The sequence below is a fragment of the Eulemur rufifrons genome, chromosome 16 (genome assembly GCF_041146395.1).
Source record: "Eulemur rufifrons isolate Redbay chromosome 16, OSU_ERuf_1, whole genome shotgun sequence".
Classification (NCBI taxonomy): domain Eukaryota; kingdom Metazoa; phylum Chordata; class Mammalia; order Primates; family Lemuridae; genus Eulemur; species Eulemur rufifrons.
The window spans coordinates 17,353,946-17,380,868 of record NC_090998.1 but is presented as its reverse complement, the minus strand read 5'-3'; the positions used below and the strand labels follow the sequence as shown (position 1 = coordinate 17,380,868).

The window sequence follows — 26,923 nt, the reverse complement described above, 5'->3', positions numbered from 1 at the left end:
AAAATATATGGTTATTTCAAAGTAAGATTTTCAATTATTATGCTTTTCTTTTTTCTTTTTCTTTTTTTTTTTTTTTACAGATAGAGTCTTGCTATGTTGCCCAGGCTAGTCTTGAACTCCTGGGCTCAAGTGATCCTCTCACCTCAGGCTCCTGAGTAGCTGGGATTACAGGTACAAGTCACCCAACCCAGCTCTTCTTTTCTTTTCTTAAATATATTTTCTAGCACTCTGGGTTCTAACATTCCTTACCAATAGTTGATTATATATATATATATATAAAAGAGTTATTTAGTTTAAATCAAATATATTATATCTGGTATGGCTGTAAGCAATAGGCCCAAGTAGAACTTTCGAGAAAGAATATTCAGTTTTTCCTGAGGGGGCACTTGTGGTTTACTAGGTTTACTACTGACAACACAGTCATGATTTACTCAGCAAAAATTTTTATGTATAGTAAATTTTATTGTTTTACACAACAGCTAATAAGGATTTTTGTCCAGCTGAAATAAAAAGTAAGACTTACAGTAAGATTTTTATGAGAACAAATTACTTAAATTACATATGTTAGTCCTGCCTACCACAGTCTGTGCCCACATGCACCAGCAGGGGCCTGAAGACAGGCCTGCTCCACCCAGGACTGCTCCCCACCAGTGCCCAAGCACAACCCCATGGAAATCACCCTGTGCTGTCTGGCATCTCAGGTGTGCATGTAGTAGTATCAGGAGGCCTGACAAAAGACTCATCTTACCTACTGTTGGTGCCCAGGCATGCCATCAAGGATTCTGGGGATCACCCCATCCTGCCCACCATAGCCCATGCCTGTACACACTATCAGGGGCTCTGAGAACAGGTTTGCCCCACTCTGTGCTATACCCCAAGTGCTCAAGCACACCACCCAGGGGTCTGGGTATTGCCTCTCCTTGTCTGTGCCCCTGGGCATGCACATACATCAGGAAGCCTAAGAAAAGACCCAGCCCACCTGCTACCAGTACCCCAGCATACAATCTGGGGGCCTAGAGATTGACCTTCCCTGCTTGCTGCCTCTGGTACATGTTTATACCATCAGGAGAACTAACAACAGGGCCAGAATGTGTGCCATTGATGCCCAGGGATGCCATCTGGAGCCCTGGGGATTGCTTGACTCCACCTACAACAGCCTATTCCCATGCACACCATCAAGGGGCCTGAGGACAGGCTCTCACTGCTTGGCACCACCACCACTACTGGCACCAGCTAACATGGACCACATGAGGGCCTGCACACTGCCCTTCCAGTTCATTGTTGTCACTGCTAGCACCAGTGTGGGCTGCTTGGGAGCCTAAGGATTGGTTTGCCTCTGCTACTGCTATCATTAATGCCATGCACACTGCCCAGGGGCCCAAAGACCTGCCTACTCACCTGGCCCACTGCTGCCACTGCCAGCACCCAAGCAATTCACGTGGAGGCCCAAGAATCAGCCCAACTGGATCTGGTAATACCAGTGCCCTGTGTATGCCACCAGGGGCCCAAGGTCAGGCATACCTGGCCTACCACTGGCACCACTGGTCCCAAGGACCAGCCTACCTGGTATCCCCATCTCCCGCAAGGCCTCATCAACAACTACAGCCTAAGCCACTGAACAAATCACAGCCAACACTGAAGCTGATTATAACAAATGAAATCACACAGAGACTACGCTACTGCATGCACCTAGAATCAAAGTTAAAGTGCCCTACTCAATCCACACTATAGATACATCTACATGAAAAAGTCTTCCCCTATGAAAGCCATTCCAAAAATTGGAATAAGTGATACAACAGTTGTGCAGATATCAACATAAGGACACAGGAAGCATGAAAAAGCAGCAGAAGCACATAATAATTTCCCAGATTCCAACAAAAAGATATTTATGAAATGCTTGAAAAATAATTTAAAATAATGATATTAAAGAAGCTCAGTAAGATATTAGAGAACACAGATAAACAGTATGAAGAAATCAAAAAGCAATTCAGGATCTGAATTAGAAATTTAACAAAAAAATAGAATTCATAAACAAGAATCAAGCAGAAATTCTGGAACTGAAGAATTCAATGAATGAAATAAAAAATACAATTAAGAAATTTAACAAAAGACTAAATCAAGCAGAAGAAAGAATTTCAGAACTCGAAGACAGGTCTTTTGATATAGCCTAGCCAGACGAAAAGAAAGAAAGAATAAAAAAGAATGGAAAAAACCTCTGTGACACATGAGACACCATAAAGCAACCAAATATTTAAAGTTTTGGTGTTGCTGAAGGAGAAGAGATGGTCCAAATCATAGAAAACTTATTTAACAAAATAATAGCTAAAAACTTCCCAGGTATTTCAAGAGATTTAGACATACAGATATAGGAAGTTCAAAGATCCCCAAATAGATTAAACTCCAAATGATCTTCTCCAAGGCACATTATAGTCAAACTGTCAAAAATCAAAGACAATGAGAGAATTCTAAAAACAGCAAAGGAAAGGCAACTAGTTATATATATGGAAAGCTCAGTCAGACTAACAGTGGCTCTCTCAGCAGAAACCTTAAAGGACAGGAGAGAATAGGATAAGATATTGAAAGTTTTGAAAGGAAAAAAAAAAAATCCTGTCAGCCAGGAATATTATATCCAACAAAGTTATCCTTCAAAAATGAAGTAAAAATGAAGTCTCTTCCAGACAAGCAAAAATTGAGGGACTTCATCAGTACTAGACTTGCCCTGTAGGAAATGCTTAAGGGAGTCCTACGTCTGCAAGTGAAAGGATGAAATCTATCACCATGGAAGTGTGTGAAAATATAAAACTCACTGGTATAGCAGGCACACAAATGAGGAAGATAAAAGACTCAAGTGTTTCTACTACAGAAAATCACCAAGCCATAATGATATGTAATAAGAGAAAAAGAAAGAAACAAAGAATATACAAAATAATCAGAAAACTATTAACAAAATGATAGGAATAAGTCCTCACCTATCAATAATAACCTTGAATGTAAATGAGTTAAATTACCCACTTAAAAGATTTAGACTGGCTGAATGGATTTTAAAAATGATCCAAATATATGTTGCCTAAAAGAAATTCATTTTACCTGTAAAGACATATATCAACTGAAGTTGAAGGAATAGAAAAAGATATTCCATGCAAACAGAAACCAAAAGTGAGCATTATCCTTTATATTTATATCAGACAGGGAACAGACTTTAAGTAAAAAACAGTAAAAAGAGGCAAAGAAGTTCATTATATAACAAAGGAAAAAATACAACAAGAGTATATAACAATTCTAAATATACATACACTCAACACCAGAGCACCAAGATACATAATGGAAATAATATTAGATCTAATGGAGAGATAGACTCCAACACTAATAGTTGGGGACTTCAGCACCCCACTTTCAGCTTTAGACAAATCATCTAGACAGAAAATCAACAAAAGCATTGGACTTAAATTGTACTATGGACCAAAGGGGCCTACAGAACATTTTATCCAATAGCAACAGAATACACATTCTTCCCATCAGCACATGGAAAATTCCCCAGGATAGACCATATATTAGGCCACAAAACAAGTCTCAACAAATTAAAAAAAATAGAAATCATATCAAATAACTTCTCAGACCTCAGTGCAATACAAATAGAAATCAATAATAATAGGAAATCTGAAAAATATACAAATACATGGAAATTAAACAGGTTTCTGGATGACCACTGGGTCAATGAAGAAATTAAGATGGAAATAAAAAAATTCTTGAAACAAATGAAAATGGCAATACAACATATCAAACCTATGGTATATAACAAAAGCAGTGCTAAGAAGGATGTTTATAGCAATAAACACCTACATCAAAAAAGTAGAAAGATTTCAAATAAACAACTTAATGATGCACCTCAAGGAACTAAAAAAGTACAAACAAACCAAACCAAAATTTATAGAAGAAAATAAATAATGATGATCAGAGCAGAAGTAAATGAAATAGAGACTAAAAAATAAAAAAGTTAATGAAACAAAAAGTTTTTTTTTTTAAAAAAAGATAAAACAAAATCGATAAACTGTTAGCTAGGCTAACCAAGAGGAAAACCCAAATAAAATACAAACAAAAAAGGAGACATTACAACTGATACCACAGAAATAATATACAAGATCATTAGAGATGATTATGAACAACTATATGCTAAAAATCTGGAAAACCTAGAGGAAATGAACAAATTCCTGGGCACATGTAACCTACCAAGACTGAAACAGGAAGAAAACCTGAACAAAGCGATAATGAGTAATGCAATTGAATCAGTAATAAAAAGTCTCTCAGCAAAAAAAGCCCAGGACTGGATGGCTTTACAGCTGAATTCTACCAAACTTATCGGACAAACTAACACCAATTCTTCTCAAAGTACTCTAAAAAATTAAAGAGAAGAAAATTCTTCCTAACTCATTTTACAAGGTCAATATTACACTGATAACAAAACCAGACAAGACCACAACAAAATAAGGAAACTACAGCCCAATATTCCTGATGAACATCAACCCAAAAATCCTTGAAAAATACTAGCAAAGTAAATCCAACCACACATCAAAATAATACACCATGATCAAGTGGGATTTATCTTAGAGATGTGAGGATGGTTCAACATTACACAAGTGAATATACATGACATACCACATCAATGGGATGAAGGAGACAAACCAATGATCATCTCAATAGATGCAGAAAAATGGTTTAATAAAATTCAACATAACATTATCATAAAAACTCTCAACAAACGAGGCATTGAAGGAACATACCTAAACATAATAAAGGCCATATGTGACAAAACCACAGATAGGATCATAATGGATGGTGAAAAGTTGAAAGCCTTTCCTCTAAGAAGTGGAACAAGACAAGTTTGCTCCCTTTCACCACTCCTATTCAATGTAGTACTGTAAGTCTTAGCCAGAGCTATCATGAAAGAGAAAGAAATAAAAGGCATCCAAATTGGAAAAGAGGAAGTCAAACTGTCCCTCTTTGAAGTTGACAAAACACCTAAGGACTCCACCAAAAACACAACAAATTCAGCAAAGTCGCAGACCACAAAGTCAACAAACAAAAATCAGTAGCACTTTTATATACAAATAACAAACTAGCTGGAAAAAAAAAATCAAGAAGGGAATTCCATTTAAAATAACTACAAAAAAAAATTCCTAGAAATAAATTTAATCAAGGAGATGAAAGACCTGTACAAGGAAAACTACAAAACTCTGATGCAAGAAATTGAAGAGGACACAAACAAATGGAAGGACGTTCCATACTCATAGAACAGAAGAATTAATATTATTAAAATGGCTACACTATCCAAAGCAATCTACAGATTCAGTGCAATCCCTATCAAAATACCAATGACATCTTTACAGAAATAGAAGACACAATTCTAAAATTCATATGAAACAAACAAACAAAAAAGCCAAAGCAATCATGAACAAAAGGAACAAACCTGGAGGCATCACAGTACCTGACTTCAAAGTATATGGCAAAGATGTATTCACCAAAATAGTATGTTATTGGTGTAAAAACAGACACATACACCAATAGAACAGAATAGATAACCCAGAAATAAATTGACATATTTATAGTCAACTGACTTTTGACAAAAACACTGAGAACATACACTGTTCACAGGTGAAAGACAGTCTCTTTTCAATAAATGGTGCTGCGAAAAGGATGTCCATATGTAGAAGAATGAAACTAGACTCCTATCTCTTATCACGTAGAAAAATCAACCTGGGATAGATTAGTCTTAATCAATCATAAGATCCAAAACTATAAAACTTCTAGAAGAAAACATAGGTGAAATGCTCCAGGGACAGTGGTCTAGACAAATATTTTATGCTAAGACTTCAAAAGCACAGACAACAAAACCAAAAATAGACAAATGGGACTATATTAAACTAAAAAGTTTCTGCACAGCAAAAGAAATCAACAGAATGAAGAGACAATCTGTTACATGGGAGAAAATATTTGGAAACTATTCATCTAACAAGAGACTAATGTCCAGAATATACAGGGAACTTAAACAATTCAACAGCAAAAAACAAATAATCTCATTTAAGAATGGGAAAAAGATCTGAATAGACATTTCTCAAAAGAAGACACAAATGGCCAATAGGTATATAAAACAATGTTCAACATCACTAATTGTCAGGGAAATGCCAATTGAAACTACAACATATCATCTTAGCCCAGTTAGAATGGCTATTATCAAAAAGACAAAAAATAACAAATGCTGGCAAAAATGAAGAGGAAAAGAAACTCTTATATACTGTTGGTAGGATTGTAATTTAGTACAGTCATGCAAAACAATATGTAGCCTTCTCCAAAAACTAAAAATAGAAAAAAGGAAGGAAATCAGTATATCAAAGTGATACTTGTATCCCATGTTTATTATAGCATGAGTCACATTAGCTAAGATATGAAACCAACCTAACTGTCCATTGGGATATGAAAAGAAAAGGAAAATGTGGTATATATACACAATGGAATATTATTCAACCATAAAAATAATGAAATCCTGTTGTTTGCAGCAACATGGATGGGACTGGATAGAGGTCATTATATTAAGTGAAATAAGCCAGGCACAGAAAGACAAATACCATATGTTCTTATTCATATGTGGAAGCTGAAAAAATTGATCCCATGGAGGTAGAGAGTAAAATGATAATTATAAGAGGCTAGGAAGGGTGTGTGGGGGGGGGTGGAATGATGAAAGACAGGTAGGTTAATGGGTACAAACATACAGTTGGATAGAATCAGTTCTAATCTTTGATAGTACAGTAGGGTGACAGTAGGTAACAACATATATTCCAAAATAGCTAGAAGAGAAGGTTTGAAATGTTCCCCCCAAAATAGAAATGATAAATGTTCACAGTAATGATATTCAAAATACCCCAACTTGACCATTACACATTCTATGCAGGTTTCAAAATATCACATATACCCCATGAATATGTACAGATATGTATCAATAAAAAATTACAAAAAACTGAAGCTGCAGAGAAAAAAATTGCATAAGTTGGGTGTGAGCAATAAACAGAAAAACCTGCACTCCTAGTAGATGTTGGTCTAGAGAAATAAGGGATAAATTTGTGAAATGGCATTATATTTCATATAAATATATTTATGAAGAAAAAACTCATGTGAGATGGTTACAAGTGTAGGTGAAGATACAACAGTTGTTACTTCCTGGATGGAAGACAGATGCAGGAACAGTGTGGGGACTGTATTTTTATCCTCCACGTCTTTATATCTGTGCTGCACCTAGTGAGAATGAAAAGATGTACTTCCTGTCCTCAAGCCTGCCACTGGATATGCCCAATGGGATCAGTCTACTGGTTAAGAGCACGGGAAATAAGATTACTAAGGACTCCCCCTTCCATGGTAATTAAATTGGAAACTAAAGAACAGGAACATGATGGAAGATTTCAATATTTTTTGAATGAACCATATGATTTCTTTTCATTTATTATTTCTCATATTGCTGAAAATTACGTATTAAATTTTCATGAGCCTATGATAAAATTGATAAAGTGTCTGTTCTAATTCTTTAATTTACTCTTTGTTCATAATATATTGTATCAGAGAGAGAGAGAAAAAAATGAGGAGAATGAGCTAATCATGAGATATTTTAATCAAGAGAAAAACTGTGTTGTATTAAATTAAGATGAATGTTAACTGAGTTGCAAAAGTAATATGGTTGATATATGAAAAAGGAAATTTTGATTTGCTAGGAAAGTTATCTTTCTTAATTTTTCAGTATGCTATGAGGTCTAAGCATCTTAATTGCTTTGTTGATTAGATTTAATTTTTATGCAATATACTGTTCTGGAAAAGTGGATAAATAGTTTTCTTTTGGAGAGCTTAAATTCTTAGGTCATTAATATTCCTGGCCTCTGATGTCTTGGTACGTAAAATGTGGAATGTGGACTAGCAGCATAAGCGTCTCCTAGAAGCTTGTTAGAAATTCAGTCTTCGGCCCCACCCCACCACAGACCAACTGAATCAAAATCCTTTCTTTAACAAGATACTCAAGTAACTTTTATAACCCATTAAAGTTTGCGAACACTGTGGTAATGTATCAGAATAGCTGTAAATATGTGTGTAAATTATATATTTACATATATAAGTGCATACGCATATTTATTTATATTTCTGCCATTTTCAAGTTTTTATGGACTACTTTACTGACCCTGATTAAGTTAGGAGAATACAATAAAATAACAAAATATGACTTAGGGCGGAAACACAAAATAGAGAATCACAAATATACCATTACCAAAGCTGTGAAAAAGTATCCTGACCATTGACATTTAAATAATGATAACAAAGGGTCTTATTAGCTATGATGAGGTTCAGGACCTGCTACCGCAAAATACAGCACTTTGGCATTTAAGAAAACAGCAAAAGCAGGAGGGTCACTCTCACCTTCCCCTGCCCTTCTCCCCTGAAGCAGGTCGTAGTCTTCATTCCAGAGGAACCTCCCTGGGCCCCCTCAGGAAAGGGACATCTTTATCCTCAAAGACACAGAGTCTCCAAAAAGAATCTGAACAAGCAGGCCTTGCTAAGTTCCTCCCAGTTTATTACCATTAGATCATACCTACTTTGTCCAATCATGCTTCCCTCCCATTGTCCACTCTTCACTAACCCTAAGCATAAAAATACACTGATTTCCCCATTTCTGAATGCTTCTGTGTCATGTAAAACTCATGTTAAATAAATTTGCATACATTTCTCTAACTAATCTGTTGTTTGTTGTAGGTGCCTCAGCCACGAACCTAGTGATCTGTGATGAAAAAAATCTTCCTCCCTACATCAACATTCTCAAACTTGGCTGGTTCTTCAAGTGCTTATTGTGACTACTTTAGCAGCCAGATACACTATCTGGAAGAAACTGAGTAGCTTAAACTTTAAGGATTCACCCTATAACTAATCCAAAATAGATGAGAAATTGCAAAAGCACCAACTAAATATAATTTATCTCTATCCTAATAAAACAGAATAGATTAAGAAGCACAGTTCTGATAACACAAGGAGAGCTTAAAATGAAAAAAAAAAAGTGTCTTTTACATCATTCTACAAAAGTAACAGTGATTTTTTGGGGGGAAAATACTTTCCCAGTCTTAGTTCATTATATTATAGTAACCACATAATATTTTGAATTTTTATTTAGACTGACACTTCACAGGAGCTCAAAGCAATCTATACATCACAAAAAGACCTGTAGAGGCTTAATAAAATTTTACATTTGGAATTAAAGATTACTAAAATGCAATCCTACAGCACATTTTTAAATGTATTAAAATCTCATTTTTAAAAGATAAAGAAATTGAGGTCAAAGGAGGTTAATTTAGTTCGCCAAAGTAAAGTAATAGAGAATAACTTTCTCTATAGTGGACAGGCATATTTTGATAATATTTATTTGCTTAAAAGGTCTCAATTTTCCAAAAAAAAGAAAATTAACTTTTGTCTTATGCAAGATTTGGAGATGACATTTAAAGTGCACCTTCAGTGATTATAATCGAACTTTATTTTAGTGAAATCATAATGAAACATTTCCTGATAAAGATTTCTTAAAAGTTTTAAATATGTCTGGACATGAGTGTTCTCTAAGTTATGTTTTCCCTTTCTTATTTTTAACCTAAATGCTGTGTGTTGAATTATAAACTCATGTTCAATGCAAAAATACCTGAACTATTATCCCTATAATTTTTGTTTTCGGGTGAGTCTTCCTCATGTAGGAAGCCTTGTTTAGAGTGGAAAGACTGTGGACTTTGGAGCCAGATAAACCTGTATTATCCTGACTTTGCTTGTCTCACTTTACGACCTTTAGAAAGTCATTTCTCATAGCCTCAGTTTTCCCACCTGTGAAATGAAAATAATAATGCTTTCCTTAAAAGAGAATCAATAGTATTACATGTGAAAATTCTAAGCCTAAGATGGTTTTAATCAGTGAAGTGGATTTTTTAAATTGTTTTTATTATTGTTATTGTTATTCTCATCTCCATTCCTTTTCCCTAAGCTTTTCTGATTTTTAATCAGAGCTCCAGTTTCCCAAAAGCATAATTACCTTTGGGGTTATTAAAAATGTATATATTTTCATTCATATTCATTTGAACTCCTGCCAGTCTTTCCCAGTGGGAAGGGAATTTTATCCTTCAGAGCACTGCGAACTTCTTCCCCTGTTGTCTTCATCCTGTCTCCTCTTACGGCCTTATGGTATTTGACTCATCCGTGTTCTGTTCTGTGCTTTTATTCTTTCCTTCTCTGTTGGCTCTTTCCATCTAGTTTATGAACATTTTCAAATCTCTCTAACCCACACTCCCCAAATCTCCAGACCAATTTTCCTAAGCATCTAGAATCCCATCTTCCTCCTGGCTTTGGCCACCGTGCGTTATTTCGAAGACAGTAGTCTGCACACATGTTTCTATTTATCACTTTCCATTCTTAGCTCATTGCGATCTTGATTTTCTTTCTGTCACTTTACTGAAGTTACTCTTACTTGTGTCAGTAAATAACGTCCTAATTTTCAAATTCAATGGTGATTTCATAAACAATAGCATATATTTTTAGGACGTGGTGGTATATTACTTGGTATTGGAAACTTCCTCTCTCTTTGCTGTCAAAGACACATTTTCCAACGTGTGCTTTTTCTCACTTTCCTTTTTCTGCTCCTCTTTCTCTTTTGTTCTTTACATATTGATGTTCTAGGATTTTTTCTTTTGTCATTTTCTCTACTGTAATCTCACCTATTTCGAAAGCTTCCAATCATTCCCTTTTAAAACCCATAATTTCCATAATAGTGTCCATCTTAAGTATTCTCATCAGAAATGCTAAGAATTTGAGGCAATGCATATGCTAATTAAGTCAATTTATCCATTATAAAACACATACATATTTCAAAACATCATGTTGTATATAACAAACACATATGTAATTTTTGTCTATTAAAAATAAATTAATTAAAAAAAACAATGATTCCTTAACCCATGCCAGTTTTCCTAAAATCTGATCTACTTTCTCAATATCAGATGCTCTCTGGCACTCAAATACTCAACATGTCTCAAACCTAATTGATTACTATGCACCCCCAAAACCTCTATTTCTCTCAGATCTGTATTGTTATTGAAGTCATTGTTGAACCTAGTGTTCAAATTTCTACTTCTTCCTCCCATCCCATCCTACATTTTCAGTCACCAAGTTCCATTATATCCACCACTGTAATACCAATGGATTTACAAGGTGTGTCCGGAAAGTATCCCTCCATGTAATAGGAAAAATAGGGGCATTTATTGAAAAAGATACAAGATACAAGAAATATTGTACATAGGACAGTGACACCTCAGTCCCTTTAGAAGTAGGCACCTTGGGACCTCACACAGTTCTCCCAGTGTCTCTTAACCTAACCCGTACATGTTCAACAGTCTCAGGCGTTCTGTTTCTTACAGGCCTTTCAGAATGTGGGTCACTTTGAACAGATTCTTGGCCATCTTTGAAGCGTTTGTGCCATGCTTTTATTTGTGCAGTACTCATTGCATAGTCCCTGGAAGCCTTCTGAATCATCCGAATAGTTTCTACAGAGAAATGTTCAGGCTTAACGCAAAATTTGATGCAGATTCGTTGCTCTACCCACTTAGTCATTTTGAATGCAACGGCCACACAGTGCACACGCTCACTCAATGATGTCTAGCGCCCCACTGACTAGTAGAGTGAAGTTGTCATTGTTCACGCATGCGCATCCCAGTCCACTCTCATTGACTGCCAGGTTGAATCAATGCTGCCCAAAGTGTTCCTGTTGTATTAACAACGGCTGGATACTTTCTGGACAGACCTCGGAGTGCCTCTTGTTTAGTCCTATGACGGCTACTTTGGCTCAGGCCCTAGCTCTTTTATACACTCAGGAATAGTCTTCTAACTCTACTTTCTAACTCTTTTAAAGCATACGTTATCATTCACACGGTCATTTAAATGCTTCTTTCCCAATAGAGATAATTTATTTTCTTAATATCTTGATAACAAAAAGTCAGGCTTACTGTAAAAATTTTGTAAATTAAGAAATGAATAAATATCTGTATTGTAGTTCTTTTTCAAAAGAGGTGTAAATACTCTAACATTTTAGTACATAGGATTTCATTTTTTTCCAAATTCAAAATATATTTTTTAAACAAAATTAATATTTTAAAATGTGGTTTGAAACCATTTTTACCTTTACAAACTATGATACATGTTTTTATATCAAGACATAGGAAGCTATATTTTAAAAATATTTCATAAATTCTATACCATATTTTCATCAAATTATGTTTCATGATATATGTTTACCATTATTTTGGAGTATTACTGAATATTTAGCTTTGTCTTCAGTTTTCCTCTTTATCGTTAGATATCATGCTATAGTGAATACCTTTATATCTAAATCTTTTTGTGTAACTATAATTGTTTCCTTAGAAATATTTGTAAAAGCAGAATTGCTGAAACTGAGAATTTGACATTATAAAAACTATTGATACATTTTGACAAAATTCCCTTCAGCAAGTGCTGTATCAATTTATATTCCCAACAGCTATTTGGATAGTATTCATTTTCCACTGAATTTCATTGTAAGTATTTTAACAATTTGATAGGCAAAAGTGGCTTCTCATTGTTTTAACTGCATGTTTGTTACCAGTTAGGTTAAAATCTTTAAATATTTCTTGTCCATTTGAGTTGCTATTCACACTCTTAACCTATTTTCTTTTTAATTGATAATTATTTTTTAAAAAATTAGAAGTGCATTTTATATATTCTAAGGCTATTAGGATTTTATACTGATTTCTTTCCCCAGTATTTATCCTTTAAATACAAGTTGATCATTGATTTTTCTTTGCACCATTTTCTTATTCTTGCCCTAATCTTTCTCTCCCCTCTAATCTAAAGGCAATCGGTATATAATACTAATATTACCCCATCATAGGACTTTATCATAACTGATTACATGATAAGTAAGAGGGCAGGAATTATATATAAATCACCTTATATTCTCAGTGATTGGCCAAATGTTTTGCACACATATAGTGCTTAATAGCTTTGGAATTGGACTACTATGGTTCTTGTATTCCTACCCTTGCAGACACCTGCAAAACTGCATACTTTTTTTTTTACCATATACTCCAGCATGAAAAATTATTTGCTATTTCCTGTATCCTGCTCAAGTGCTTTTATAGTATTATTTTTGTAGTTAAGAGCCAGGGTTATGCAGGCAGACAAACCCTAGTTTGAATTCAGGATCTACTCTACCTTCCTAGCTATGCGAACTTGAATAAAGCCTCAGATTTTCCATCTATAAAACAGAGGTCACTATAATATCAATCTCATGGATATGTTATGAGACTGAGATGTGCACCCAATATAAGGTAAGCAAACAATTAGTACCTAATAAATGACAATTAGTCTTATAATTATCATTGTGACTTTAGCCAATTGAATACTCCAGATGAAGTGTAGTGCTATAAGGTTTTGAGTCTTAATTATTACTTATTGCATTATTAACTTATAACATGTTACCTGTGCTCCCGCCATAGAAGAATTTTATGAACAGATTGCCAAAGCTTTAAGGATATATTTTTTAGACAAATTATATGGGAGTACACTAAAAAATAAAATCTGAATGACTAATAGGTATTTCTTTAGATATTAGAAAGAATATAATACAGGTAGGCTTTATACAGGTAGCAAATCCCTGATATATACAAATCCTTCAATTTCCATTAGGGAATAAATGACTATATTTAAACTATACTGATATTTGGAAACTTTCTTATCTTAATAAAATTCAGTTAAGTAAATTTTAACATTATTAAGTGGCTACACAAATATTAAAATGTACAATATTTTTATCAGTCAATTATTGAGCTATTTATGAACGACCTATTTATTTGACACAGTGATTAAATCAAGGTCCATTGTAAATTTTCTCCTCATTATGCTTTTCCAAGTTTCTGTCTCTTTAACATAATTGCTGTATGGATGATATTTCTTACTGCCAAATCTTAATGCAAATATTTAACAATGTTTCTTGCTCTTTGGATCTTATGTTTTGGCATCAACCAAAGTACAGATGTACATTTGGAAAACTGCACAATCAAAAGGTAAGTTTTAATGAGTAATCAATATAAAATTAAATTTACTAAGATATTTTCTTATGTTCATTGAATATACTGTCAAAACTATATATTAAAAGAAAGTAGCAGCCTAGTCATTGAGTGTGTTATTAAGTTCATGTAGAAAAGGAAAAAATGGGATACCTGTGAGCTTAGTGCAAAAAATTTCTATGATTTAAAATAAATATTTATTATTTTATTATAAGTGGTAATACAAAAAGGAAAATAGTCTTAAAAATCATTTACAGTTAACATTGCACAATGAAAAACTGAATTATCTGATAAGAATATCATCAAATTCACCAAATTACCCACAAGATATTTTCAAGCATATTTATGATGAATAATAATGACAGCGACAGTGGGAATATCAAAAGAAGTACATTTTTACTTTCATAAGACTGTTGTCAGTCTTTAGACACTTGTGGAAATGCAAAGGAGAAATGTAAATGGTAATCCATTCTGTTGAACAATTTAGTCTTTAGTGTTTAGAACAATATGCATTACCAGCAAAGAAATATTTCTTCTCTTAAAGGTACATTATATTTTCAAGAATGATCCCTAAGGAATTTCAAGCAAATAGCTATTGTGGTAAACTGAAAGATGAATTTTTTATCAAATAAATAAGTAAGGCTGATATACATGAGAATGGACTATTCCAATTGTTTTAATGAGCTGCCTCAATAAAGAAATGAATCTGTTTTTAAACTTACTCTTCTATAATAAAAATGTTTATAATACTTGTACTTAAACCCCGTGTAATTTTTAAAAATTAGTATTTAGTCAACATGCTAATATTATTTCAAATCAAAAAATTACTTATTACCAAATAATTTATTTTCTTAAATGGGATAAATCCTAATAAGCTTTATTACAGAAAGGGTGATGAATCTGTCCCAGTTTACCTGGGAATTTACTGGTTTCAAACTGAAATTTCCAAGTCCTGAGAATCCTCTCATTCCTGGGCAAACTGAGATGGTTGGTCACCCATCTAGTCACAAGCCACTTAAATATCTCTTGCCATAAGAACTGATAAAATAATACCAAGAGTAAGTCTATTAATATGATTCATAACATTTCAAATTCACTACAAAGGAGCTAAAAGCAATTTAATTATTTTGATTATAAGAGTATAATGTTTGTGTAAAGTCTGTCAAAAGGAAACAAAAAAACAGTACTGCTTAACACTTACATGTTATTTTAAAAAAAAGCAAAATTTACCTTAATAAGATTACTTACTTTTGCAAAAATTCTTCAGAGCCACATACACTTAGAATATGATCTTTGGGGAACAGCTGGACAGTTGTACAAAAGTGTAGAATTTCTGCAATTAGGTCTTTGACAAGACAATTAGCTAAAAACAAAGGTAAATGATAAAAGACAATAAGAATTTATCATTTAATGACTGGGGAAAAGTTTTTCAGCACAGTGACAAGCACGTTATGAAGTATTGTAATTGTCTAGCTACATCAAGAGGAATTACATGAGTGGATTAATATAAAATGTGGTATATGTATACCATGGAGATCTACTCAACCACAAAAAACAATGGTGATCTAGCATCCCTTGTATTATCTTGGATGGAGCTGGAGCCCATTCTACTAAGTGAAGTATCACAAGAATGGAAAAACAAGCACCACATGTACTCACCATCAAATTGGTATTAATCAATAAACACTTATGTGCACACATAGCAGTAACATTCATCGGGTGTTGAGCAGGTAAGAGGGGGAAGGAAGGGATGGGTATATTCACACCTAATGGGTTCGGTGTGCACCATCTGGGGGATGGACACGCTTGAAGCTCTGACTCGAGTGGAGCAAAGGCAATATATGTAACCTAAACATTTGTATCCTGTAATGTGCTGAAATGAAAAAAGTTTGCATACTCAAAAAAATGAGGAATTAAAATGAGATTCATCTCATTTATTATTCTGGTTAGATTTAGAAATTTTTAAAATGTTCTTTGCAATTCCTTTGATTCCTTTGATATATTTTCTTATAATATAGCAAAGCTTGGTATCGTGTTCCTCATGTTAAAACCCCTCAGTACCTTGTAGCTCTGCATAAAAGCTAATCTACTGTGACTACCCTTAGGAATCAGGGAAATACCCTTAAAGATTTAGGAAAACCACAGCCAGGCAAAAGTTCCAGGAGTGTTTTCTTCTTTCCATTTTCAACTTAAATGAGATACTTTGCTCATTTGAAGAGTACCATCATTATAAAAGGGTTTTGAATTAACTTAAATAAATATTTTTAGAGCATTTATATTAGTTAAAATTCAAATTCATGACATGATATTAAAACAATTTGATAACAATGAACAAGAGCTTATCAATATTCCACCACTAAAAGCTGAAAATCATATAGCATTCACCACTTTTAGCTAATTTATGTGGGCAAATTATTTCACCTCTTTGACCTATTTTAATCATCTGTTAAATAGGGTTTGTAGTAGCATGGTTTATTTCTTTCAGGAATCTGTTGTGATGCTAACACAAAAAAAGTTTAGACAAATGTGGTCAGCAGTGTTTTCCAACTGATATTCACTCTGGGATTAATATTAACAATAGTTACTATTTTATTGAACATTTACTCTATTAAGTGCTTTGCATGCAATATCTTCCTTATAGTATTTATGATAAAAGTATCATATTCCAAATTTTGAAGATGCATTGACTAATTTTCAAAGAAGCTATGTAATTTGGTAGAGATTAAGTAGTATGCCAAAAGTCTAAACAAGATCTGTCAGACTCCAAAGTCTGTGCCCTTAAAGACTCTAAGGCTCCGCAGTTGCTAATTCTTCCTTTCCCAAGGATCAATCACCCAAGATTCTGTCTTGAACCATTATATCATGGAAACCTTAGTGAACACATGCTTCTTGTCTCCACCTTGTTCTCTGGGACTCAAAATGTAAAGGTACTATACAGTAAAGTCATTTGTCTTCACCTTTCATAATCTCCCATCCTAATATCTTACATGTACATGCCATTTAACAGTAGCTGAAACCCTGATGACTTGTTACAATGATATTTGTCCATGAAGTATTTTCCTACTTATAAATGATAAATATTGCGAGGTTCTGTGTGTGTGTGTGTGTGTGTGTATGTGTGTATCTCCATGCTTTGACTACAGTCTGTATAGTCTCAGTCAATGAAAGCACTGCAGCAGACTATGGATGACCTGTAGCCAGCAAGAATTAGCATCCTGCAAATGGTCAATTGCATTCCTCTGAGTTGAATTTTGTCTTCAATTATGTGTTTACTTTGCTGTGGATTCTTTTAATGCTATACTTTTTATTTGGAGGGAAAAAATTTTGACCCAAACTACCTAACAAAAAATAGTTCAAGTGGTATTGCTGCCATGATGACAAAGAAAGACTATAATGTTGGATCTAAAAATGTAAGTTTTATGATAGATCAAGATGTCATTAAAGAAATTGTTGGAAAAGTAAATGGTAAAAATAATTAAGGAATTAGGGATTATGGAAATGCTGTGCCATGGCAGAAAGTACCTTAAACCAAGTTGGGAATATTGACAAAAATCATATGAACTGAAGCTATTAGAAAATATAGGTGCAGGCAAAATCATGATTCCAAGGGCTTTGATGTGGAGGGGAGAGAATTGCCAGTATATGATGGTAGAAAAATATTTCTAAATACAATTCACTTAATTAATTAATTTGACTTTTTCATCTCTAGGACTGTATCCCCTATGCTATATGGGATATTCATGAACTATTACTTTGTTAAAATTATCTTTCCCTTTTACATGAAAGATTCCATAACTGAATTTCTAGCTATTACTCTTCTCCTGTGCTTTGGTTTAATGTCTTCTATTACCTGGATCATATTAGTCTTTGGATGTCTCATTACTACTTCAAATTTAACATGTCTAAGCCTAAAATCACTACCTTTCCCCTTGAAGCCAACCATTAAGAGTCTGTAAGTTAAACTTCATATTGTAAGCCAAGTACTATGGCTACTTTTAAATAGATTTTTATACCACTGCTTTTATTTTGACCACTGATAAAATCCGTTTCCCAATTTCTTGTGGTCAGCCACACCATGCAACACTTCTTACTCTGATAACCATATTGCCTACCTTATTTATTAGAAATTCTTTAATTATCCCACTCTATATCTCAAATCTAGTTTTTCATCCATCCTCCTCTATCCCTTTACACATCTTTTGAGATACAAGTGTCCCTACATTTTACTAAATCTTGCTCTTCAATTCTGATTTTTCTTCCTAAACTGGCTTTCAGTTCCATCGGCTAACCCCTCTCTCTTTTGTATATTTAATATCCCCACTTTGAAGATGTCTCCCCCTTTTCCTAAAGATGTTTTGTTTCCATTCAGCCTTCCAGTAAAATATCCCCTCATCCATTCTATTCCTTTAGATACTGTCCTTTCTTTTAGGTTACTTTTACTGACAAACTTCTTTAAAGAGTAGACAATTTCTAGAGTTCTTATTAACAATTGCTCTTTAATCCTTGCAACACACTTCCACTTCCAATCCTTTGCACCATGTCACTAATGGCTTCCTAATAGACAGTTCCAACCATGATCATCTAAGTATACAATTAAAAACACTGACTCTAGGACAACTTTGGAATTGGAAATAGGGACTTGGGAATCATCTTCACTGAAATGATAGAGATTATAGAACAGAGATTATAGAACAGAGAATTTTTTGTTGAAAATCTTAGCTGCATGTTTCTTATCTGACTAAAGCAGAGACTCAAGAAAATACAGCTGTCATTAACTTCCCTCTGAGGGAGTTTCTCGCACATTCCAGGAAGAAGACAGGCTGCCTATTGTCATTAATATTATAAAAAAGAAAAAATAGAACCTTCCATACTTTCCTATTGAAACCCTAAACCCCCTCTTTGTTTGTTAAGTTGGCATATAACCTCTGGGTATTCAGGGAGTGGTAACTCATTACTGAGTAAACTCCCTGTACATAAGCCTTGTGGGTTTTTTCCTGTTAATCTGTTTGTCAGTTAATTCACTGCAATATCTCCCCTCCCCCGACCCTTTCACAACCATTCAAACCTTAATGGGTAGAGGAAAAGTTTTCCTCCAAATAGTGGCAAATGCTATTCTGTATGTTGTCATGAATGTGACTTTTCTTCTCTTCTGCTTCTTCCTCTTCTCCTGCACACCTTCCTCTTCCTCCTTAGACCTGTAACACCTTGGAGGGCATGGACACCCTCTTTCCCACTTTGCATCTCTCACACTGAACACAATGACCTAATTAATTTACTGAAACCTCTCGTGAAAGTAAAAGATGGCCTCTGGTTTGCCAACTTTAACAAACGGACATCCAGAGAGGGAGAGATGTTGGACGTTAAATGTTGTAACTTGGAAGACTGAAGTAGATGCTGTAGTCACAATTATTTCCTTTTCTGCAGAAGCTGAAGCCAACATGACCCAGACCTGTGGCCATTCTGACTGGATCAATGTGTAGCACTATAGATCTTGGCTGGGCAATCAGAGGCTTTCTTTAGAAATTGGGAATTGGATCGAATAGAGTGATTGACATTTCTTTAGGCGTTTGACCAAATAGCCCATATGCTTGAGAGCTTGGCTTTCCACTTTTCTTTGGAGAAGAAAAGAAAATAAGTTAGCAGAGAGCAAGAGAGAAGGGGAAGCAATTATAAAGAGAGCTGAAGTGAGAGGCATACAGGAATTTTGGGCTGTGTGGTCATTTGTGTTTTTAGTACATTCCTAATTCTTTGCTGCATTCCTACTCTTGAATTGTATAAAAAAATCCCTACATTACTTCATTTCTTTTTTCTGCTTAAGGTTGCAAGAGGTGGTTTCCATTAGTATCAAATCAGATGGTCTTAACTAATATATCAGTATAATGCTATGTTTATAGTCACCTGCACTAACTCAGAGTCTTGAATAGAGTAGGAAAGACTAAAGCAAATAAGAATAACAATAATCAATAAATAAAAGAAAATATTTCTTGGATCATTATATGACAGGAAGCATTTTCCTATTGATATGCAGAAACTCATTTAGTGTTAACTAAATGTTCTATAAAGAACTAATATTGTTTTTGCAAAATAGTGAACTATAACAATGAAATAAGATATAAAATTACCTTAAAGATGTTCTAAAATTTTAAAGAATTATCAGGTGAGTTTGATAAAATATACATTACTGGGATTCATCCCCAGAGACTCTGAATGGATAGGTCTGCTAATTCTGATGGGGTGTGCTACATGTGGCTACTATACTTCTTGCTGTGGAAATATTCTGTGTATAAATGCTTATTCTACCTCACAATTAATTTGTATTTGAATGAAATAGTTGTTCCTAATGGATAGGAACAGCCATTTTCACTTGTATATCATCTTTATCTAGAATCTTTTTGAAATTTTTTTTAATATGTTGAAAACCTGCTATACTTGCTCTTAAGTATTTTATAGCAAGAAACTAAAGTATTCTAGGCTGAGCTATGTGAAGAGAGTTCTTGAAGAAAATACTTCCCATTTCCCCCATCAAATGTTAACAAAAGGCTCTGAGCTATTTTCTTCTTTTTTCACTTCAGGGCAAAACAGTAGCTAATAATTCTTCTTTTAAAGATTTCAGTCTGTGAACTCAAGGCTATGTAACCAACATTAGCTTTATGTGGATTTCTACACCTGTTTGCAAGGTTGCTTACCATATGGCATCAAACGAAGTGGTTGTGTTGAGTTATCAGTGAAAATATTTATATTGAACTTGGTATTAGAAAAGAGCCCATATGGAAATGCTGTAGCAATGCTCCAGATCTTCCCAGAATTGGCGTTAATGTCAGCTGCATGATATGTTTCTCTTATTCTGAAAAATACATGTGAAGAAAAACACTTAAGACAAGATTTGCAAGATGTGGTTTAAAACATACTGCTCATGGGATAATGATGAAAAAACTTCGTGTTTTGCTGTAAAAGATTTAAAACATGAAAACAATCAGTAGTTGATTTATGGTGCAGTGCACTTAGCTAGGCCAGATTGGTAGTGATTACAATTATACAAAAAAAAAAAAAAAGTGTAAAGGACTGTTCTTTAGGCTTTCCTAGGGGCACCCCATTTGAAATAATTAAGAATATGTTGTCATAACATAAAACATGAGAAATCGCTCAGAACACTATCACTTGCTTTATTTACATTGCTTTTGATGCCTGAATTCCTCCTTTTAGATTTCTCTCATGCCTAATTATTTCAAGCTGCAGGTCATTCAACCTCATTTAGAAATTTTGGTAAATAAATTCTCTTTTTCATGTCAAATTTATAAACACTATTCTTTTCTCTCCGCTTTCTTTAAATTTTTGAATTCTATACAAATATTTGGACTTGACACAGTTGAGCCTACAGGTTATTCTTATGTTCTGAGCAATTACTTATACATAAATGAGTCAAAGAATTGCAAAACAGTTTATCCTTGGAGCCAGAAGCCTTGAGTTTGAATCCTGAAACTTTGATTTAGCAATGTTATGACCAGAGGCAAGTTACTTGACTAGTTTCTTTGCACAAAAGAGGGTATCAATATCTACTTCAAAGGTTTATTGTGAGAACTAAAATAAAAAAGTCATGTGAAAGATTTGCAGAGTGTAAAAAATATACACATGTAAAGCATCATAATTATTATTCTGTATTACCAAAGCTTGATCCCTGTAGATCCATGTTCTATACCCACATGTACACTATAACATAAAGGTATTTACAAGTAGACATTTAAAATGCTTTTGGTGGTGAATATGAATCTTGTTTTTTATGCTAATTATGCTGACATTTAAACTTCATTATGCTCTTCCCAAATGGAAAATTACACATTCTACATTGATACTTTGCTTGCTTAGCATTTACTGTATTCTAGCTATTTGTGTAGTGCTAAATTAGTGTCAGGATCTTGAAATAGCTCAATCTCTACACTTTTAGATTCCATGAAAACATCCCCTCCAGGAGGGGCCTTATAATAGATACTACACATTACCTAGTGAGCCTGGCATGCATCAGTACCACTTTTGTTCTGGGTCCCATCCCCATAGTTTCTGATTCAGTTGATCTGTGGAGGGTCCCTCAAACTTGTCCTACTAACAATTCCCCAAGTAAGCTGTTGCTGCTACTGCTCTGGAACTGCAATTTGAGAACCAATGCTCAGGATAAAGATAGGGGCCACTCTCCCTTGTTATCCCCTACTATAAAGGTGTAGACTCCAGTTCCAGATCAAGGAGATTTATGACATAGCATTTACCATATAAGATACTTCTCAATGCATACACAATTTCAGCTTCTACCATTTGGGGAAATTAAATTTAAAATGCAAATTCATGATTAATTCTCTCCTAAGCCTTTGCTGAGCATCTATTGTAGGCCAGGAACTTCTTTCATATGCTATGGCATTTTATCATATTTTTTACAAGAATGTGGCATATTTATTGAAAGATGTGGCTTTAAAGTATGTCACAAAGAGAAACCAAATAAAACAAATAAGAATTCCTCTTTAAACAGGGCATAAAAGAAATGACAGTAACAGTTTTAGGTATGGATATTTGAATATTAGGAAAAAATAGATGCAATTAGATATGTAAGTTCATTCTATTATAGCTTTCCAGAAGCATTAGGGAACCTCTTATGAAACTTGGCATTCAACTTCTATTTGACCTTCTCCTTTTGAATTGAGTCCCTAACACATGGTAGGTCCTCAAAAATATTAATTATTGTGTCAAGAGTGTGTGTACAAAAATAATCATTCATTGTATATTTAATCATTTTATGAATGAGTAATTTGTCAATAAAAAATTATTAAAAACAAAAAAAGTGTGTGTGAATATAACCAATAGCTCCCTTTCACTACTCTAAAGTTACTGTTTGGTTATGTGTTTTAATTCTTATTATTTTGAAAGAAATTACATTTAAGAGTTTGGAAAATGCACTATAAGCTACTGACAAACCATCATATAAAATATTTTCATGTCAGTATGGCATCTGCAAAAAGATTTTACCTAAGAATATGAAATTATGTTTTTAAAAAGGGCCACCAGAGGAGCTAATACTAAGTGTCCTGTCACTAGAGTTATACTGAGGAGTGATACAGTATTAAAAGAGCTATTTCTCATGTTTAGAAGTAAAAATTACCACATTTTAGACTTAAAGTGGCAAGTTTCTAGCTATGCTTGTCATTTTGTTACAGTGAGTAGCTTACTCATGAAAGAATCAATATTAATAACTTTAAAGATCCTAATTTAGGAATCCAAGCTACCATTTAAATTTTTTTCCTGTAAACTAGAGCAAGAAATTAACTAAAGATTGAACATTTTCATGGATTTGAGATCATTTATTTTATATCTCTGTGTATGTGCCTTTCAATTCATCCAATATGGTTATAGATTTTTTAAGCCAGGAACCTTGCTTTTTTTTTTTACTTATTCGTTTTAAATTTGAATCTCTCATGAATGGCCTAGTTATTAGGCACTAAAATGGCCTTTAAATTACTAATTAAATAAATGATTCAAACCTTTACTCCTAAATTGCCATTTAGTAGAAAGTTAAAGTTAATAAAAATGAATATTGAATATAGTTCAAACAACATCTATAAATGGGTTAAAACCAAGAGAAGTAAAAATGTAAGTGCATTAATTTTTCAAAATTTTCAGGAACATTAGTAACAAAAGAGATGGCATTAAATATATAAATTTTAATTGCAAATAAGAAATTGGTCTTTTAAAAAAGGCATCTACCTCTATCATACTTTCAATTTTAGATTAGCAGAAAGATCAGTGATTTTTTTAATAATAACTCCTGGTGATAAAATTTGTTTTTCAGCAGATTAACATACATACATTTATTTAATATTCTGCCAACCCATTCAAGATAACATCGAACTATTAAGAGGAAGGCACTCTCGTGATTCTAAATAGAATATTCCAGGTAGGAGGGATAAACTGTGTTAATTTGGGACTAAGCCAGAGAAGTTAGTCACATATGTCATTAAATGAGAAAGTAGTTCACTGTAAACTAAAAAGGCAGGTCTGAATTTATGAAACATTCAATTTCAAACAAATTTTTAAGAGAAAAACATCTATTTGACTATAAACAACAAAAACATTAACAGAAATTGATTAATGAACTAATTTGTCAAAAATTTCTGTCTTTCATTGAGGACTTTCTTGTTTTATATGCAAAATTAATCATTTAAGTGATGTAAAAATAGACAAATTTAACAAAATAGCAATACTTACTTTTTTACTTTGTCACAAAAGGAGGCCAGACCCATATTACTGCCTTGAGGTACTTCAACTAGCTGAATGGAACAACCTATTGGCTTAAAATAAAAAATGCTAAATTAATATAATTTGGTGTAGAGAAAAGATTAATATTAATACAATTCTACAATTTTATCCTGTTTTAAAGATTCATTCAGATTTTATTTTTAATTTTTTAGGGTTTTTTTTTTAATTGAGGTAATATTTACATATAGAAAGGTGCACAGATCTGAAGTGTATTATTTGGGGTTTGCAGAATGCATACAGCTGTGCTATCAACACTCCAATGAAAATATAGAACATTTCCATCATTTTAGAACTGTTCCTCCACATCTCCTTTCTGTCAATCTGCACACCTATTCGATAATCACTGTTATTCAGACTTCTGTCACTATCAATTGCATGTATGTACTTTTTAATTTCTGGATTTGTTCACTTAAATTTTGTATATATAAATAATATTTTATATTATATAAATATATACAAGTATATATAAATATATATATTTAAAATTTATCCATGCTATGACACATATCAATAGTTCATCATTTTTATTGCTAATAAGTAGTATTTCATTGTGTGTCTATGCCACAATTTGTTCAGCCATCTTCCTGGTGATGGACATTTGGATTGTTTTTAAGCTTTTGGTTATTATGAAGAAAAACTATTGACTTACATACATAAGTAATTATGTGGAAATATGCTTTATTTGTTAGGAATATATGTAGGAATGGATCAGTGAGAAGATATGCATATGATTAGTTTTAAAAGAAATCAATTTTGCCTTATGTATTATATTTTGAAGCTCTGTTTTTTAGGTTTTATATACATATACATTTTAATTTATTATTGCTTCCTGATTGATCATCCTCATTTATCATTACAAAATGACCCTTTATTTTCTCTAAAAATACTGTGTGCCACTGTACTTTTTCTGATATAAATAACCACACTACCTTTCTTTTTCTGCTTGAATGTTAAATCTTTTTGTTTCTTTTACTTTCAACCTATCTGCGCTTTTGTTTCTTAAGTTTGTCACTTGAGGACAGTAGTGGAGTCTTTTTTTTTAATCTAGTTTGTCGATTTCTGCCTCTTGTTGGAAATATTTAGTCTATTTAATTTTAACATATTTATGGAGGTTACTGGGTTTGTCAACACAAGTAAATGACTGGGGTAAAAATCTCAATCAATGGAGGTTTTTTTAAGCTAAGATTTTGGGGGTGCACCTGGCAAAAACATGAACCACAGACAAGCTGTGGCTGTTTTTCCGAAGAGAATGTTGGAAACTTCAGCATTTAAAAGCATATATAAAGAAAAAGGTGGGGTACCTCATCAGGCAAACTGGTTACCTTCTTGTGAGGCCTAGAAAATGTACATTTTACATAAAATAAGGGGAAGGTTAGAAGGGAAAAAGGGAGAGAAAGAAGCAACAATTATGTAGATGTCCCTGAGCAGGTGGAAGAATGTGTGATTCTGTCTTGTCCATTCTGTTTCCTGTAGAGATAAACTTGCATTTGTTATTAGTGTGGAATTGGGACACAGGTACAATTTGCAAGTCCTTGCTTATGGAAGGTTAGCAAGGAATTTCCTTAATGAATGATCTGTGGGGCTAGTTTCTCACAGGTGCCTGAGGCTTTTACTTTCTCTTTTGCATAGCGGTTGGGGGGGGGGTGGCCCTTAGACTTTGATTTTCTTTTTACAGATTTAAGACTGCCAAACTTATATTTGTTGCTATTTGTCTCTTCTAGTTAATCTTGTTCTTCTATTTTCCCTGACTTTTTTGGTTTACTTAATTTTTTTCTATTTGACTTAATTCCTCTATTGGGGTTTTAGATTTTTTTCTTTGTGTTTTTTTCTTTTTACAGTTGGTTGTGCTAGCTCTAGAAATTACAATATCCACCCTTAATATGTCTCAGTTTACTAAGAGTTAATACTGTACCTTTGCATTTAAAATGTTAAGAATTTACAATAGCAAAATAACATTTACCCCCTTCCACCCATTATGCTATTGTTGACATATATTTTTTATCCACGTACACAATAAATTCCACAATAACATGCTATTATTTTGCTTTAGTCAGCTGTCTTTCAAAATATTAAAAGTCATTTTTTTGTATTTTCCAACATACTTACCATTTCTATTGCTCTCTGGTCCTTTCGAGAGTCTATCTGAAGTCATTGTCCTTGTACCAAAAGCATTTACTTTGGTATTTCTTGTATGCATGTTAGTTGACTAGTTTTTCCCTACATTTGTTTATATAGTAATGTATTTTGTTTTTAGTTTTGAAACATATACTCAATGGATATAGAAGTGTGTTTTTTTTTTTTTCTTTTAACGAATTTTAAAATGTCATTCCACTCTCTCTGTTTTCCATTGTTTCCGATGCAAAATTCACTGTCCCGCAGTGTGAAATCCGGTTTTCCCTCTTGGCTTCCTCCTATAATTTTCTTTTTAATTTTGGTTTTCATATGTTTGAGTATAATGTGTCTCCATGGGTTGACTT

The 26,923-nt window shown here is 33.5% G+C and overlaps 1 protein-coding gene across 6 annotated transcripts in view; it reads right to left on the bottom strand.

The window, feature by feature from the left end:
- Positions 1-26,923, bottom strand: part of PIK3C2G (phosphatidylinositol-4-phosphate 3-kinase catalytic subunit type 2 gamma) — a 372,544-nt gene that overhangs the window by 302,274 nt on the left and 43,347 nt on the right. For 5 of the 6 annotated variants that reach the window (XM_069491534.1, XM_069491537.1, XM_069491533.1 and 2 more), the window contains 3 exons: positions 24,396-24,478; positions 20,837-20,994; positions 15,399-15,513 (listed from right to left, as the gene is read on the bottom strand). In XM_069491534.1, coding sequence (XP_069347635.1) covers positions 15,399-15,513; positions 20,837-20,994; positions 24,396-24,478 — 356 coding nt within the window. The remainder of the gene's footprint in view (positions 1-15,398; positions 15,514-20,836; positions 20,995-24,395; positions 24,479-26,923) is intronic. The other variant, XM_069491538.1, reaches the window with a different exon arrangement.